The following is a 17,148-nucleotide window of genomic DNA, read 5'->3' on the forward strand; positions in this document are numbered from 1 at the left end:
CACTGAATGTATGTATTAACAAGGGGTGCTGGGGTGTGCTGGAGGGTCTATTGATACTGGCTGCTGGGGGATCAATTGTTGCTGCTGGGGGTCTATTGTAGGGGGGTCTATTGTAGCTGGAGGGGATCTATTGTTGCTGGAGGGGATCTATTGTTGATGGAGGGGATCTATTGTTGATGGATGGGATCTATTGTTGCCGGTGGGCGTCTATTGTTGCTTGGGATAGGTCTTTTGTTGCTGGGGGGGTCAATCCTTGCTGGGAGGGATTTAGCATTGAAGGTGGGATCTGGCTGCTGGAGGGTCTATTGATGCTGGCTGTTGGGAGTTTTTTTGCTGCTGGGACAGGTCTATTGTTGCTTGGGGGTCCATTGTTGCTGTGGGGGTCTATTGTTGCTGCAGGATCTATTGTTGATGCAGGATCTATTGTTGCTGGAGGGGATATATTGTTTATGGTGGGGTCTATTGTTGCTGGTGGGGGGTCTATTGTTGCTGGGGATGGGTCTTATGTTGCTGGGGGGGTCAATCCTTTCTGGGAGGGAGTTACTGTTAAGGGAGGAATCTGGCTACTGGGGGGTCTATTGATGCTGGCTGTTGGGAGTTTATTGTTGCTGGGACGGACCTATTGTTGCTTGGGGGTCCATTGTTGTTGGGGGGTCTGTTATTGCTGGAGGTGATCTATTGTTGCTGGTGGGGTATATATTGTTGCTGGGGGGTCTGTTGTTGCTGGGGATGGGTCTTATATTGCTGGGGGGGTCAATCCTTATATTGCTGGGACGGATTTAGTGTTGAGGGAGGGATCTGGCTTCTGGAGGGTCTATTGATGCTGGCTGTTGGGAGTTTATTGTTGCTGACATGGATCTATTGTTGCTTGGGGGGTCCATTGTTGTTGGGGGGCTTTGTTGTTGCTGGGGGGATTTATTGCTACTGGTGGGGGTCTATTGTTGCTTAAGGGGGGTGTATTGTTGCTGGGGGGGGTGGTTCTTGCTGGGAAGGATTTACTGTTGAGGGAGGAATGGCATCTGGAGGGTCTTTTGATGTTGGCTGTTGGGAGTTTATTGTTGTTGGGATGGATCTATTGTTGCTTGGGGGTCCATTGTTGCTGGAGGGGGATCCATTGTTGCTGGGGAGGGTCCATTGTTGCTGGAGGGGGGATCCATTGTTGCTGGGGGGGTCCATTGTTGCTAGCTACAGGGGATCTATTTTACTACCTTTCTTAATATCATTAACAATTTCCATACAATTACTTACACAAAATGATACTTTGTTCGGAACTGGGTGGTGAGTAGAGCACTGGTCTCCAAACTGTGTCCCGGGGGCCGGATACGGCCCTTTGATTGCTCTTATCCGGCCCTTGGTGCACTATTTAATTCACTGATACCAACAATGGGGCACAATTCCTCCCACTGACACCAATTATGGCCACATTTCCTCCAAATGACACCAACAATGGGGCACAATTCCTCCCACTGACACCAATTATGGCCACATTTCCTCCAAATGACACCAACAATGGGGCACAATTCCTCACAATGACCAATAATAGGGCCCAATGACAGCAATTATGGGCAAAATTCCTCCTACTGACATCAACAATGGGACACAATTCCTCACAATGGCCAACAATGGGGCCCAATGACACCAATGATGGGGCACAATTCCTCCCACTGACACCAATTATGAGCAACATTCCTCCCACTGGCACCAACAATGGGGCACAATTCCTCACAATGGCCAACAATGGGGCCCAATGACACCAATGATGGGGCACAATTCCTCCCACTGACACCAATTATGGGGCACAATTCCTCCCACTGACACCAATTATGGGGCACAATTCCTCCCACTGACACCAATTATGGGCAAAATTCCTCCAAATGACACCAACAATGGAGCACAGTTCCTCACAATGACCAACACTGGGGCCCAATGACACCAATTATAGGGCACAATTCCTCCAAATGACACCAATTATGGGCAAACTGTCTCCCACTGACACCAAAAATGGGGCACAATTCCTCACAATGACCAACAATGGGGCCCAATGTCACCAATTATGGGGCACGATTCCTCCCAGTGACACCAAAGAAGGGGCATGGCTTATTCCCCCTGTCGTCAGGATATTATCTACTCCCGATGGCTGTAGTCCGCTCCCCCCCAGCCACAAACTGACCCTTTGTTTAGAAAGTTTGGAGACCCCTGGGGTAGAGGGTGGAATCAAGGAAAACCAAGGAACAGTGCTTGGAGGTGAGTGGGGGTGGGGGTGGTGAAAGAGGAAGATTTGGAAGGGGGAACTTCCTGTACCTTTTCTATGGTTTTACATAAATAAATAAAAGCTGATCATTGTAAGCACCCCTGCCAGTGGTAAAGGGTTTGCCTCAACACTAACTCCTTACATCTGCAGGACAGCATGTTCTGTTGAAAATCAACAGACTTACTGGCAGGATCATCAGATGAAAACTAATGCAGCCAACGCCAACGATCACTAAGCCTTAATAAATTCCAATTTTAAGTTTTGGGTTTAAGTCCTGGGAGGAATTGATTGACCTCCCTCCTCATTGTTGTATGATGAGTGTTAGACGTGTACTCATCCCTCAGCCGCCTGCTCACTGGCCCCGCGACAAGGACACGGCTCCGTCATGTGTGAAGGAAGCCGCCTGCTGCCAAACAGCGTCTGACTCATGAGATCCACAGCATACATTTCCTCCAGCACTACACAGGGGGAAGGACCGGCAACATTTCCATCTCACAAATAAGAAAATCATCTTACAGATCGCCCCGCCTAAAAAAAAAAAATCCCTCTGTGGGGGGGGGGGATGTGTGTAAATCTCCCAAGTGGGGACACAGCTGACTGGCATGGCACCATTCAGGGAACACTTTGCACTTTTTCAATGCATGGAAAGCATTCTCTGATTGGACAAAGTAGAGAGGAGGGGCAGTGACTTTACAATCTCCTCCTCATCCAATCAGAGAATGCTTTGCATTCGCTAAGAGAATAGAAAGTGTTTTCTGAATGGCTCCGGAAGATGAGTGAGCGCCCTCTGTAGTTACTATGCAGCAGGGCAGTGGGATCCTGATTGGACCTAGTAGAAGAGAGGGGCAGTGACTTTACAATCTCCTTGTCCAATCAGTAAATGCAAAGAATTCTCTGATTGGACAAAGTAGAGAGGAGGGGCAGTGACTTTACAATCTCCTCCTTGTCCAATCAGAGCTTTGCATTCACTGAGAGAATAGAACGTGTTTTCTGAATGGCTCCGGTGATGAGTGAGTGCCCCCTGTGATGACTATGCAGCAGGGCAGTGGGATCCTGATTGGACAAAGTATAAGAGAGGGGCAGTGACTTTACAATCTCCTTGTCCAATCAGTGAATGCAAAGCATTGTCTGATTGGACAAAGTAGAGAGGAGGGGCAGTGACTTTACAATCTCCTCCTCATCCAGTCAGAAAAAGCTTTGCATTCACTGAGAGAATAGAAAGTGTTTTCTGAATGGCTCCGGAGATGAGTGAGTGCCCCCTGTGATGACTATGCAGCAGGGCAGTGGGATCCTGATTGGACAAAGTAGATAGGAGGGGCAGTGACTTTACAAGCTCTGCCTCACCCAATCAGTGAATGCAAAGCATTCTCTGATTGGACAAAGTAGAGAGGAGGGGCAGTGACTTTACAATCTCCTCCTCATCCAGTCAGAGAAAGTTTTGCATTCATTGAGAGGATATAATGTGTTTTCTGAATGGCTCCGGTGATGAGTGAGCGCCCCCTGTGGTTACTATGCAGCAGGGCAGTGGGATCCTGATTGGACATAGTAGAGAGGAGGGGCAGTGACTTTACAAGCTCTGCCTCGTCCAATCAGTGAATGCAAACCACTCTCTAATTGGACAAAGTAGAGAGGAGGGGCAGTGACTTTACAATCTTCTCCTTGTCCAATCAGAGCTTTGCATTCACTGAGAGAATAGAAAGTGTTTTCTGAATGGCTCCGGTGATGAGTGAGTGCCCCCTGTGATGACTATGCAGCAGGGCAGTGGGATCCTGATTGGACAAAGTATAAGAGAGGGGCAGTGACTTTACAATCTCCTTGTCCTATCAGTGAATGCAAAGCATTCTCTGATTGGACAAAGTAGATAGGAGGGGCAGTGACTTTACAAGCTCTGCCTCACCCAGTCAGTGAATGCAAAGCATTCTCTGGACAAAGTGGAGAGGAGGGGCAGTGACTTTACAATCTCCTCCTCATCCAGTCAGAGAAAGTTTTGCATTCATTGAGAGAATATAATGTGTTTTCTGAATGGCTCCGGTGACTTTACAATCTTCTCCTCATCCAGTCAGAAAAAGCTTTGCATTCACTGAGAGAATATAATGTGTTTTCTGAATGGCTCCGGTGATGAGTAGAAGAGAGGGGCAGTGACTTTACAATCTCCTGGTCCAATCAGTGAATGCAAAGCATTCTCTAATTGGACAAAGTAGAGAGGAGGGGCAGTGACTTTACAATCTCCTCCTCATCCAATTAGAGAAAGCTTTGCATTCGCTGGGAAAATAGAAAGTGTTTTCTGAATGGCTCCAGTGATGAGTGAGCGCCCCCTGTGGTTACTATACAGCAGGGCAGTGGGATCCAGAAGACAGCAAGGATCGTAGTGGCCAAAAAATCCAGTTCAGCTTTAACATGCTGACTTCAGCTCCACTTTAACCCTTCCAGATCAGAATGTCAGCTTTGGCGTGGCCAGCGCTTCACATCCTTGGCGGATTACACGCCGTTCGATTGTGCATTCATTAATAAACATGAATGGTTTTATCTCCTGCGTCCCGTTGCTAACTTTGAGACGAGCGTTTTTATAGAGAACGAGATAGCGGCCCGATCTCAAAGTAATATGATTCCAATTTTTAGGCGTAAACCCACTGGGCGCAAAATCAACAACTATTTGATATTTTTATCCTTTATCTGCAAATCCATTCTTTCATCTGTAGCGCTTTGTTTTAGGAACATTAATCTGCACAGATGGCGAAAGCTCAGTAATCTCTGATTTTCTGTTACTATGTTACCAGATACCGAGGAGAATTTTTAATGAAATGGCCGTTTTGAAGGAATTATAGAAAACAGCATCTTTTGTTATTTTTTTCCTCCCCCAGACCAGCTTTTTTTGTTTGTTTTTTGTTGTTATTTTCGATGTATAGATGCCAGTCATGTGACTTGCAGTATGGACACCCTGTATTTTTTAGACGTCTTAACAGACCAACGATTTTCAACCTATTTGTTAGCCTTGGCATGCTTTAAAAGTATGCTACAATGTGAAAAATGTAACTGATACTTGCTAAGGAAATTAACTTCACATCAGAGTTCCCCCATCATGTCAGAGGTCCCCCCATCACATCAGAGTTCCCCCATCATGTCAGAGGTCCCCCCATCACATCAGAGTTCCCCCATCCCATCAGAACATCCCCCATCATGTCAGAGGTCCCCCCATCACATCAGAGTTCCCCCATCCCATCAGAACATCCCCCATCATGTCAGAGGTCCCCCCATCACATCAGAGTTCCTCCATAGCATCAGAGGCCCCCCATCACATCAGAGCTTCCCCCATCATGTCAGAGGTCCCCCCATCACATCAGAGCTTCCCCCATCACATCAGAGGTCCCCCCATCCCATCAGAACTTCCCCCATCATGTCAGAGGTCCCCCCATCACATCAGAGCTTCCCCCATCACGTCAGAGGTCCCCCCATCACATCAGAGCTTCCCCCATCACATCAGAGGTCCCCCCATCACATCAGAGCTTCCCCCATCACGTCAGAGGTCCCCCCATCACGTCAGAGCTTCCCCCATCACATCAGAGGTCCCCCCATCACATCAGAGCTTCCCCCATCACGTCAGAGGTCCCCCCATCACATCAGAGCTTCCCCCATCACGTCAGAGGCCCCCCCATCACATCAGAGCTTCCCCCACCACATCAGAGGTCCCCCCATCACATCAGAGCTTCCCCCATCATGTCAGAGGTCCCGCCATCACATCAGAACTTCCTCCATCACATCAGAAGTTCCCTATCACATCAGAACTTCCCCCATCACATCAGAGGTCCCCCCATCACATCAGAGCTTCCCCCATCACGTCAGAGGTCCCCCCATCACATCAGAGCTTCCCCATCACGTCAGAGGTCCCCCCATCACATCAGAGCTTCCCTCATCACATCAGAGGTCCCCCCATCACATCAGAGCTTCCCCCATCACGTCAGAGGTCCCCCCATCACATCAGAAGTTCCCTATCACATCAGAGCTTCCCCCATCACATCAGAGGTCCCCCCATCACATCAGAGCTTCCCCCATCACATCAGAGCTTCCCCCATCACATCAGAGGTTCCTCCATCACATCAGAGGTCCCTCCATCACATCAGAGGTCCCTCCATCACATCAGAGCTTACCCCATCACATCAGAAGTTCCCTATAACATCAGAGCTTCCCCCATCACGTCAGAGGTCCCTCCATCACATCAGAGCTTCCCCCATCATGTCAGAGGTCCCTCCATCACGTCAGAGCTTCCTCCATCACGTCAGAGGTTCCCTCATCACATCAGAGCTTCCCCCATCACGTCAGAGGTGCCTCCATCACATCAGAGCTTCCCCCATCACATCAGAGGTCCCTCCATCACATCAGAGCTTCCCCCATCACATCAGAAGTTCCCTATCACATCAGAGTTTCCCCCATCACATCAGAGTTTCCTCCATCACATCAGAACTTCCCCCATCACATCAGAGCTTCCCCATCACGTCAGAGGTCCCTCCATCACATCAGAGCTTCCCCCATCACATCAGAGATCCCTCCATCACATCAGAGATCCCTCCATCACATCAGAGCTTCCCCCATCACATCAGAGCTTCCCCCATCACATCAGAGCTTCCCCCATCACATCAGAGCTTCCCCCATCAGTCAGAGGTCCCTCCATCACATCAGATCTTCCTCCATCACGTCAGAGGTCCCTCCATCACATCAGAACTTCCCCCATCACATCAGAGGTCCCTCCATCACATCAGAGCTTCCCCCATCACATCAGAAGTTCCCTATCACTTCAGAGCTTCCCCCATCACATCAGAGGTCCCCCCATCACATAAGAGCTTCCTCCATCACATCAGAACTTCCCACATCACATCAGAGCTTCCTCCATCACATCAGAGGTCCCTCCATAATATCACAGCTTCCCCCATCACATCAAAAGTTCTCTATCACATCAGAGCTTCCCCCATCACGTCAGAGGTCCCTCATCACATCAGAGCTTCCCCCATCATGTCAGAGGTCCTTCCATCACATCAGAGTCCTCCATCACATCAGAGGTTCTCCCATCACATCAGAGCACCCCCTTCACATGAGAGCTCCTCCTTTCATGTCAGAGGTTCTTCCTTCATATCACAGGCCCCCCCATCACTTTAAAGTCCCCCTATACACATCAGAGGTTCCCAATCACATTAGAGGTCCGCCTTTCAAATCAGAGGTTTACGCTTCATATCAGAACCTCCCATTGCAGAGTCAGAGGCCCCTCATTACAGAGTCCTCCTATCACATCAAAGTCCCCCTATAAACATCCAAGGTTCCCAATAACATCAGAGGTCCTCCATCACATCAGAGGTCCCTCATCACACTGGAGGTCCCCCATCACAACAGAGGTCCCCCATCACATTAGAGTCCCCCCTTCACATCAGAGGTTCCCCAACACAACAGAGGTCCTCTTAACACATTAGAGGTCCTCCATCACATCAGAGTTCCCCCATCACATCGGAGGTTTCCCCATCAGATCAGAGGTCTCTCATCACATCAGAGGTTTTACCATCACATCAGACATTCTCCCATCACATCAGAGACCCCCTTTCAAGTCAAAGGTTTTCCCCTCATATCAGAACCCCCCAGTACATAGTCAGAGGCCCCTCCATCACAGAGTCCTCTCATCACAGAGTCCTCCCATCTGCATCAAAGTCTACCCTATACACCAGAAGCCTCCCATCACTTAGAGCACCCGCCCATCACATAGCCAGAGGCCTACATCACATAGAGGCCCCCCATCCTACAGTTAGAGGTCCCCCATCAAATAGAGGCCCCTCATCATATAGTCAGAGGTCCCCATCATATAGTCAGAGGCCAACAATCACATAGTCAGAGGCCTCTATCCTATAGTCTGAGGTCTCTAATCACATAGTCAGAGGTCCCCAACCACATAGTCAGAGGTCTCCAACCACATAGTCAGAGGTCCCCAACCACATAGTCAGAGGCCCCCATCATATAGTCAAGGCCCCCATCATATACTCAGTGGTCTCCCATCATAGGTTTAGAGGCCCCTTATCCTCTCATGCCATGTATGATCCAGGGCAAACTTGGTCTCATGCTTGAGGCACCCTGAAACAACCAGAATTGCACCCCAGGGTACCAACGGACCCTGACTGAGAAACACTGTCATAGACTTTGGTGCTACAAGAATAACACTTCAATATTATTATCATCTGTTTACTCACCTCTTCAGTGGTCCATGTCTTCTACCTCTCCTCCATTCTAGTGGTGTTGCCTTTTTTTTACTGTGTTCGGCATCTGAGATTTCTAGGAGTGTCGGATGACTGTGTCCCCTGCTACAGGCCATGGTTCTATCATCTGACTGCTACATTACTACAGTGCCTAGAGGAAGGAACCATGTGGCAGGGGGACATGGCCTTCGAACAATCCCAAAAGTGTTAAAAGTTAAAGTCACTAAAGGAGCCTGCAGGGCTGGAATGGAGGGAAGGTAGCAGACACTGGATAGGTAAGTATAGGGCTACATTTACACGGGTGCATGGGATGGCCAGGGGGGTGCTGCTTTAAGAATCAATAGAAGAATCTATAGGCCGAAAGAAAAAAAAAAAACAGATTCCTCCATCCACACAAATAAGGTGAATGGAAAAAATACCCCATACCACGACATTGGCAGCAGCTGCTGCTGTCAGAATCCACTAATCAGCAGCTGCAGAAAACTACAGGAGGGGGCAGAGACTAGACTAGTCCACCTGTGCAAGGAGATAGAGCAGAGTTATGGGAGGGACCTAGTAGGCTCCACCCTACAGTCTGCCTGCTGAAAACTACAGGAAAGGGCGGAGACCAGACCAATCAGCCTGCACAAGGAGAGCAGAGCTGGGGGAGGGACCTAGCACACTCTACCCCAGGGGTGGGCAAACTTTTTGACTTGAGGGCCGCAATGGGTTCATATATTGGACCTGAGGGCCAGACCAAGAGTAGATGAATGATGTGTATGTGTCATCCATAGTAAGTATAGTAATATTCCCCCATAGTAAGCATAGTAATTAATCCCCCATATAGTAATTCATCCCCCATATAGTAATTCATCCCCCATATAGTAATTCATCCCCCATAGTAATTCATCCCCCATATAGTAATTCATCCCCCATAGTAATTCATCCCCCATATAGTAATTCATCCCCCATATAGTAATTCATCCCCCATAGTAATTCATCCCCCATAGTAATTCATCCCCCATATAGTAATTCATCCCCCATAGTAATTCATCCCCCATATAGTAATTCATCCCCCATATAGTAATTCATCCCCCATAGTAATTCATCCCCCATATAGTAATTCATCCCCCATAGTAATTCATCCCCCATAGTAATTCGTCCCCCATATAGTAATTCGTCCCCCATATAGTAATTCGTCCCCCATAGTAATTCATCCCCCATATAGTAATTCATCCCCCATAGTAATTCATCCCCCATATAGTAATTCGTCCCCCATATAGTAATTCGTCCCCCATATAGTAATTCGTCCCCCATATAGTAATTCGTCCCCCATAGTAATTCATCCCCCATAGTAATTCATCCCCCATATAGTAATTCATCCCCCATAGTAATTCATCCCCCATATAGTAATTCATCCCCCCATAGTAATTCATCCCCCATAGTAATTCATCCCCCATAGTAATTCATCCCCCATAGTAATTCATCCCCCATATAGTAATTCATCCCCCATAGTAATTCATCCCCCATATAGTAATTCATCCCCCATATAGTAATTCATCCCCCATAGTAATTCATTCCCCATATAGTAATTCATCCCCCATATAGTAATTCATCCCCCATAGTAATTCATCCCCCATAGTAATTCATCCCCCATAGTAATTCATCCCCCACATAGCAATTCATCCCCCATAGTAATTCATCCCCCATATAGTAATTCATCCCCCATATAGTAATTCATCCCCCATATTAAGTCCCCAAGTCCCCCCTGTGTCAATTCACTTACCTTTGCTCCGCGCGTTCCTCTCGCCGTGTAGAATGAAAATCTGTGTCCTATGAGGATCTGTCCCCCTCGACGTATCTGCGCATGTGCCAGTTTCAGGCATTAGCAGCCGATCGGCGATCTCCGGCACATGCGCAGATACGTCGAGGGGGACAGATCCTCATAGGAGACAGATTTTCATGCTACACCGGTCTTCAGGGCGGACTGTGAGAGGAGCCTAGCGGGAGCCTAGCTCCGCGGGCCGGATTAAAAGGTCCGCCGGGCCGTATACGGCCTGCGGGCCGTAGTTTGCCCATTCCTGCTCTACCCACTACAGGCTGCCTGCTGAAAACTACAGGAAGGGCAGAGACCAGACCAATCAGCATGCACAAGGAGAGCAGAGCTGGGGGAAGGACCTAGCAGATTCTACCCACTACAGGCTGCCTGCTGAAAACTACAGGGGGGGGGGGCGGAAACCAGACCAGTCAGCCTACACAAGGAGAGAGAGCAGCAGTGAGTGGTCTTTATTACAAGAAGTCAAAGTTTCACACTGGATTACTGCACAGAAATACCCAAAGCACACCAAAATGTAATAAATACCACACAACTCTTGTATTTAGTTAATATTTTTTAGCCAGGAGTTCCCCTTTAAGAGATTTATTTGTCCAGAGCATTATTTTTACTTCCACAGTGGTGCACAATGGAGGCTTACCTTCCTTCCACCTGTGTTGATGCGTAGCGATGTTAGGAAGGGATCGAAGATCATATGGCTGGTTTCTATGTTGACGGGAGACTGCCTCTTTCCAACTGCACATAGATTCCAGGCGGAATTTACCAATCCCCAAAAGGAAGGCACTAGAGAGACAAAATTGTGAAAAGCTTTAAGCATTATTGTTATTAAAGTGGAACTCCATCTAAAACAAATTTTTAGTTTTGTGCAGTGAAGAGGAATTAGAGCACCGGTCGGGTCTTCATTGCTGTCTGCATCCCCGTTAGGGAGATTCACCCTCTCTATCTGTCCTGGTGACTGTTATCACCGAGAGTGAGCATAAATCCCAAATTCTGTCACCAGAACAGGACTGGAGGAAAAAAATCTTCCAATGGGGACACCCAGTGATTTCCTTCACTTTGGAGGGATTTCCTTTCACTTCTTGTTTTGGCTACGGCACAGGAAGTGAAGGGAAATCTCCACAATGGGACACAGATGGAAAAAAAAAAAAAACTTACAAAGGTTATAACCTTCTCTTACTCTATCTGAAATGATAGAAAAAATATTTGGCTATAGTTCTACTTTTAAAGTGTATGGGAAGGTAAAACTTTTTTTTTTTTGGATAGAGCAAAGAAGATAAAAAATCCAGAAACCCTTTCACTCCCTAATTGAAAACTGGGACTTTATATGTGCCTCCGAGAAATCACATAAGATTAAAATAACAATATAATGTTAGCACATCATCTTAAGAATCAGACACATCATGGAAGAAATAGTTAAAGAAATACAAAATTCATCGCTATCACCAATATAATTGTATTTGGGGTCCAGAAGCATCTTTTCCGTCTAGACTCAATCCAAAATGAAATGCTTTTGATGGCGTTGGCCTTTACAGCAGTACTGCAAATACCAATTTATTTTTACAACATAAAAAACACCTTCTGACTTTCTGAGATGAGAAAGAGAGACACCATATAAGCAAAAGACTTACCACTGCCACACTCCATGTACCTAAAACATGATGAATTAGTATACCAAAAATGGTTGGTGTGAGAGGACCACCCGGGAGAGGGGCCTTTGGAGGGGATTATGGCCTAGCCTTCTACCCACCGATTGTGGCCATGTGACCGGACTGGAGCGACTTCAGAATACATAAGTATAGACATCTTTCCTTTTACAGGGTAGATAGAAAAGGCTAAGAATGGTGGTGGGGTCAGATTTAGGCTTAGTTAAGGTGTTGACTTGCTTTACACTTTAAGTCAATTATTTGTCATGAGCTGGAACTTTTGCCATATTTTTTAACGGATTTTTGGGACTATTTTGGTAATGTGGTTGGGACTGTACCTGATTAGGTTTGGTTTAGGTTTATGCACTGGATGTTTGTAACAAAAGCCTACCTTCCGTAAATGAACAGATAAATGAGATATGCCTCTAATTTATGTATGGTGACAAAAATAGCATGGTGGACAACTTGACATAGTTGGCGCATGGCTGCAGGCAGTTGGACACCGTTGTTTACTTTACAATATGCTTAGATTGACGTTGGTCTCAAGGAGATGCAGCATATAGCCAATACCTGGGGAGCCCTCTTTTAACAGCCAGTTGATGATAGTGGTGGTGGTGGTTCTGTGCTGGTGAGTCATTCAGTGGTAGTGACTGGGAAGGTTTCTCTGCCTGGGCACTTTGTGTAGCATGGCCTCAGAGATGGTAGTGGACCACCTAGGAACTAAGCTTGGAACTATGGGTATAGCAGGCCAAGGACCAAAGAAATAGAACCTGCAAGAATTTGTTTAGGAGCCAGTGGAGCAAAGTTCGGGCTTCAACCCACTGCCCCTGCAAAGCTGAGGGTCTCCTTGTCTGAGAACACGCTTACCAATCCTGGCACCAAGGGCCCTTCTACAAGCCACTTATTTCTGAGTTGTATCAACTTTCTGTTAGGCCACGCAAAACCAACGCTCTATTCAAACTAGGAGTTTACAGTAGAACTAAAGAAGTCCTGTTGGAGAAAGTTCCCTTCATTTTCTGTCCCATGGTCAAAGCAGGTAGTGAGAGGAAATACCTACATAGTGAGGCAATCCCTGGCTGTCACTAGTACGAGTGTACCCATTGGAAGATTTTGACTCTATCATTGATCTGGGGATAACCCAAAATTTGGGATTTTCTTTCACTTTCAGTGAACAGCCTTAAACAGGGCATATAGAGATGGTGAATCCCCTTAACGGAGTGTCCCACATCTCCTTCACTCCATCCAAAGCTAAAAAAAAAAATGTTTTGCCTTTAGTTATACTTTAGGCCCTGATGAAGGGTGAATGTTTTAGTTCTTGAAATGCATTGACGTGTTGCCTTGGCCTCCTATGATGAAACAAATGGCATGACAGTCTTGTTTTCCCCACACATCTCAGTTTGATTGACGGCATAATTAAGACGCAGTCACCCATAGCGTGACACAATGTCCACCCTCCACGGCCACGTTTAGCCAATAGGCAGGAAGGAAAGGGTCCCCATGGTGCATGACATATAGGACTGTCCCTGCACATCATAGACTGATCCATGTGGCAGTTTAAAGCAGAAGGACCCTTTTGTGACTTTGAGAAGTGAGCCCTGCTGTCATCTGCTTGTGTTTACAATAGTGCCGAATAAAATATGACTGTTACCTCACCTCTATTCCTCATGTAATCAGGCGCTCTAAGGCATTTTTCACCTTTTCCTGGCAGCTGCTCATTTCGGTTCTCACTTTTGCCTCATTGACATTCACTCTTAGAATGATCTGTCTTCGCAGAACAATTGACGACACATTAATTTAGGAATTTTCAACTCTCTTGCTCATTCTAATAGTTTCAATTTCGACTACCTTGATTGAGCTTTTATTGAAGTTGGAGCCACAGACTGGAAAACTCAAACTTCTAAAATCAAATTTATTTAAATGTGTTTAAAGTGCCAGCAGTCAAGGACTTGGTTAGCATGCTAAGCCACCATATGTTTTCACTCCATATTTTAAAAGCCTTGAGAATGTCAAAAATCTAGCAGTACTATAGCTACTCTTTTATAGATTTTATCTGATTGTGTAGGTGGGGATAGGAACAGCTCTCTATTACTAGTATTTTGGCATGGGTAGGCACCAGGGAAGGAAAATTAAGGTAAGTATTTGATACAATTTCTTGCTTGGTGACTGCATGCCAGCAGGGCCTGTGCTTCCACTAGGTAAACTAGGCAGCCGCCTAGGGCGCTCTGCCACTTAGGGACGCCTGGGAGCAGCACAGGCTGCCACTCTCTCTGTGTGGCCTATGGATCTCTTATATGAATTCTAAATTTCTCTGAAGAGTCCCCCTCTCCTCATATACAGGGAACGATGAAGGAATGATGGTATCTTTACTCTGCACAATTGTCTCACAGCCTGTCCACACACATGACCACTTAGTACATATTATATATATATATATATATATATATATATATATATGACAGTAATCCATGTAGTAGTGAAGTGTTGGCTCCCCCTAGGATGGGAAGTGATAACATTAGCTCAGGACCCCGGGAGGTCAGCAGTCTCTGATTGGAGGATCGGTCTGTACATCTCCGGAACACGCACTGGCACACACAATCCTCCAGCTGTAACAGGGAGCCGAATAGTGACCAAAAAGGGTGTGACCAGCGATGGCTCCGCCTTCTTCTACACACCTAGAGCCAACCAATAGGCAGTGATGTGCTCTGGTTGCAGGGTTAACCCTATGTGAGTAGGATGATCGGGGTCCGATGTGTAAGAGAGGGAAGTAGTGTAGTGCTGGGAGGCTGCCTGTCTTCAGTGAGAGTCACAACCTGGACTCCGCACCCTGGCAGGAACCATGAGAGGTGAGCCAAGCCTAGGAGGATGGTGGGTCATGGAGGTGACAGCAGGAGGAGGGGGGAGGACAATGGTCGGGCGAGGGGAGTGGATGCTGATTTATCATGTGGGAAGCCGCCATGTCATGAATGATCTTTCAGCTGAGGAGAGGGGCGGCAAAGGGGGAGGAAGAAAGGACAAAGGAAGATGCCGGATGTCTGGGTCCAGTGTAGCAGCTGAGCTGCACCTCCTTCCAGTGTTCCTCTCAGACTCAGTCCCTTACTGCAAGATGTTGTCGACTGCTGATCACTGTGGAGTTTTTTTAGCTTTTTGTTTCTCTGCCTGATTGGCTAATACAGTTAACTTATATTTGGTTAATATATATTTTGTCTATAATATTGGTGCTGGTGGCATCTTATGGCGCTTATTTTCGAAAATTAAAGGAATTTAGCAGTTTCAAGTTTTGTTCATTTTAATATTTTCTACTTTTTAAAACAATGTTTTTTTGGGGGGGGGGGGCACAAGTAGCTGGTCTTGCCTAGGACACAAAATAGTCTAGCACCGGCCCTGCATGGCAGCATACTAGCTATAGAGCTCCAACCCTATCCGTTTCCTATCCTTTAAGACCAGTTAGAATCTGTCAAAGGATAAGAAAAAAACCGGAAGCAAACTTGTTCAACATCAACCTCCCTGTCAGTTAGTTATGTATAACTAGTATACTGTCATGGATAGGCACCAGGACAGGAAAATTACGGCAAGTATTTGTTACCATTTTCCGGGCTTCTGGTGCCTACATGGCAGCATACTAGTTTCAGTTGCTTTGGGATCTTTCTATTACTCTTATAGATTTTAACTGGTCCTGTAGGCAGGGATAGGGGGCAGAGCTTTATCACTAGTATGCTGTCATATGGGCACTAGAAAACTACAAAATTGTATCAAATACTTACTGTAATTTTCATTTCCTTGTGCTTATCCATGGCAGTATATGGATCCACTTTTGGCCTTGCTTTAGTTACAAAGAATGTTTTTAGTCTTTCTCTTACTCTTTTATAGATTTTATCTGATATTATCAAATTTGATCTGATTCTGTAGGTGGGGATAGGAACGGTTCTCTATCACTAGTATGCCGCCCTGTAGACACCAGAAAACTGGGAAACTGTATCAAATACTTACCTTAATTTTCCTTTCCTGGTGCCTACCCATGGCAGCATACTAGTGATGAAGGCCTGCTCTAATCCTCTCCTACAGAATCAGATAAAAAAGAGTAAGAGAAAGACCCCAATGCATTATTTTTAACTATAGCAAAACTGAGGGTGGGTCTACAGCAAAGCACAAATACAGTAAGTACAAAATATGACTTGATTTTCTGGTTTCCTGGTGCCTAGAAGGCAGCATACTAATGATAGAGCTCCAACCTTATCCCCACCGAAAAGACCAGTTAGACTCTATTAAAGAATAAGAGAAAGACCCTGAAGCATACTTGTTCAACATCACCCTCCTAGTCAGTTAGTTATGTATAACTAGTAAACTGTCATGGATAGGCACCAGTAAAGGAAAATTAAGTAAGTATTTGATACAATTTTCTGGTCTCCTAGTGCCTACTTGGCAGCACACTAGTTTGGGGTGCTTTAGGAACTATCTATTACACCTCTATTGATTTTACTGGTCCTATAGCTGAGGATAGGAGTGGATCTCTATCACTAGTATGCTGCAACGTAGGCACTAGGAAACTAGAAAATTGTACCGAATGCTTACCGAAATTTTCCTTTCCTGATGCCTATCTATGGCAGCATATAGACCCACTCTGGGTTTTGCTCTAGTAATAAAAAATGCTTTGGGGTCTTTCTCTTACTCTTTTATAGATTTTATCTGTAGGTGGGGATAGAAGCGGACTCTATCACTAATATGCTGTCATGTAGGCTACAGGAAACCAGAATATTGTACCAAATACTCGTCGTAATTTTCCATTCTTGGTACTTAGCCATGACAGCATATGGTCTCACTCTCTCTCTCTCTCTCTCTCTCTCTCTCTCTCGGTCTTGTTCTGTTTACAAAGAATGTTTGAGGGTATTTGTCTTATACTTTTATAGATTTTATCTGTAGGTGAAGATAGAAGAATTCTATCACTATCACTAGTATGCTGCCATGTAGGTGTCATGCAAATATATGTGTACTGGCGGGCAAAGTACTGGTGTTTATGGCATAAATGTATTATATTGGCTAGAATGATTGTTTATTCTAGTCACTAGTGTAAAATTGTTCACATACGCATGTGCGTTTACACAAGTCTATGTGAAAATTATGCCAATATTCTCTTTCTGGTTTTGGGGTTTTAAGCCCCTAATTGCTGCTCTAGAATATGTATCTTAATGAAACAAGTTGCATGGACACATTGACTGT

At 46.0% G+C, this 17,148-nt stretch overlaps 1 protein-coding gene across 2 annotated transcripts in view; it reads right to left on the reverse strand.

Annotated features, from left to right (window-relative positions):
• The window catches only part of CA10 (carbonic anhydrase 10 (inactive)), a 308,288-nt gene that overhangs the window by 89,947 nt on the left and 201,193 nt on the right, over positions 1 to 17,148 (reverse strand). For both annotated transcript variants that reach the window (XM_089671805.1, XM_089671887.1), the window contains one exon: positions 10,932 to 11,074. In XM_089671805.1, the coding sequence (XP_089527931.1) occupies positions 10,932 to 11,074 (143 nt within the window). The remainder of the gene's footprint in view (positions 1 to 10,931; positions 11,075 to 17,148) is intronic.

The sequence above is a fragment of the Staurois parvus genome, unplaced genomic scaffold (genome assembly GCF_062004578.1).
Source record: "Staurois parvus isolate SC_StPar_1 unplaced genomic scaffold, SC_StPar_1.0 ptg000003l, whole genome shotgun sequence".
Lineage (NCBI taxonomy): Eukaryota > Metazoa > Chordata > Amphibia > Anura > Ranidae > Staurois > Staurois parvus.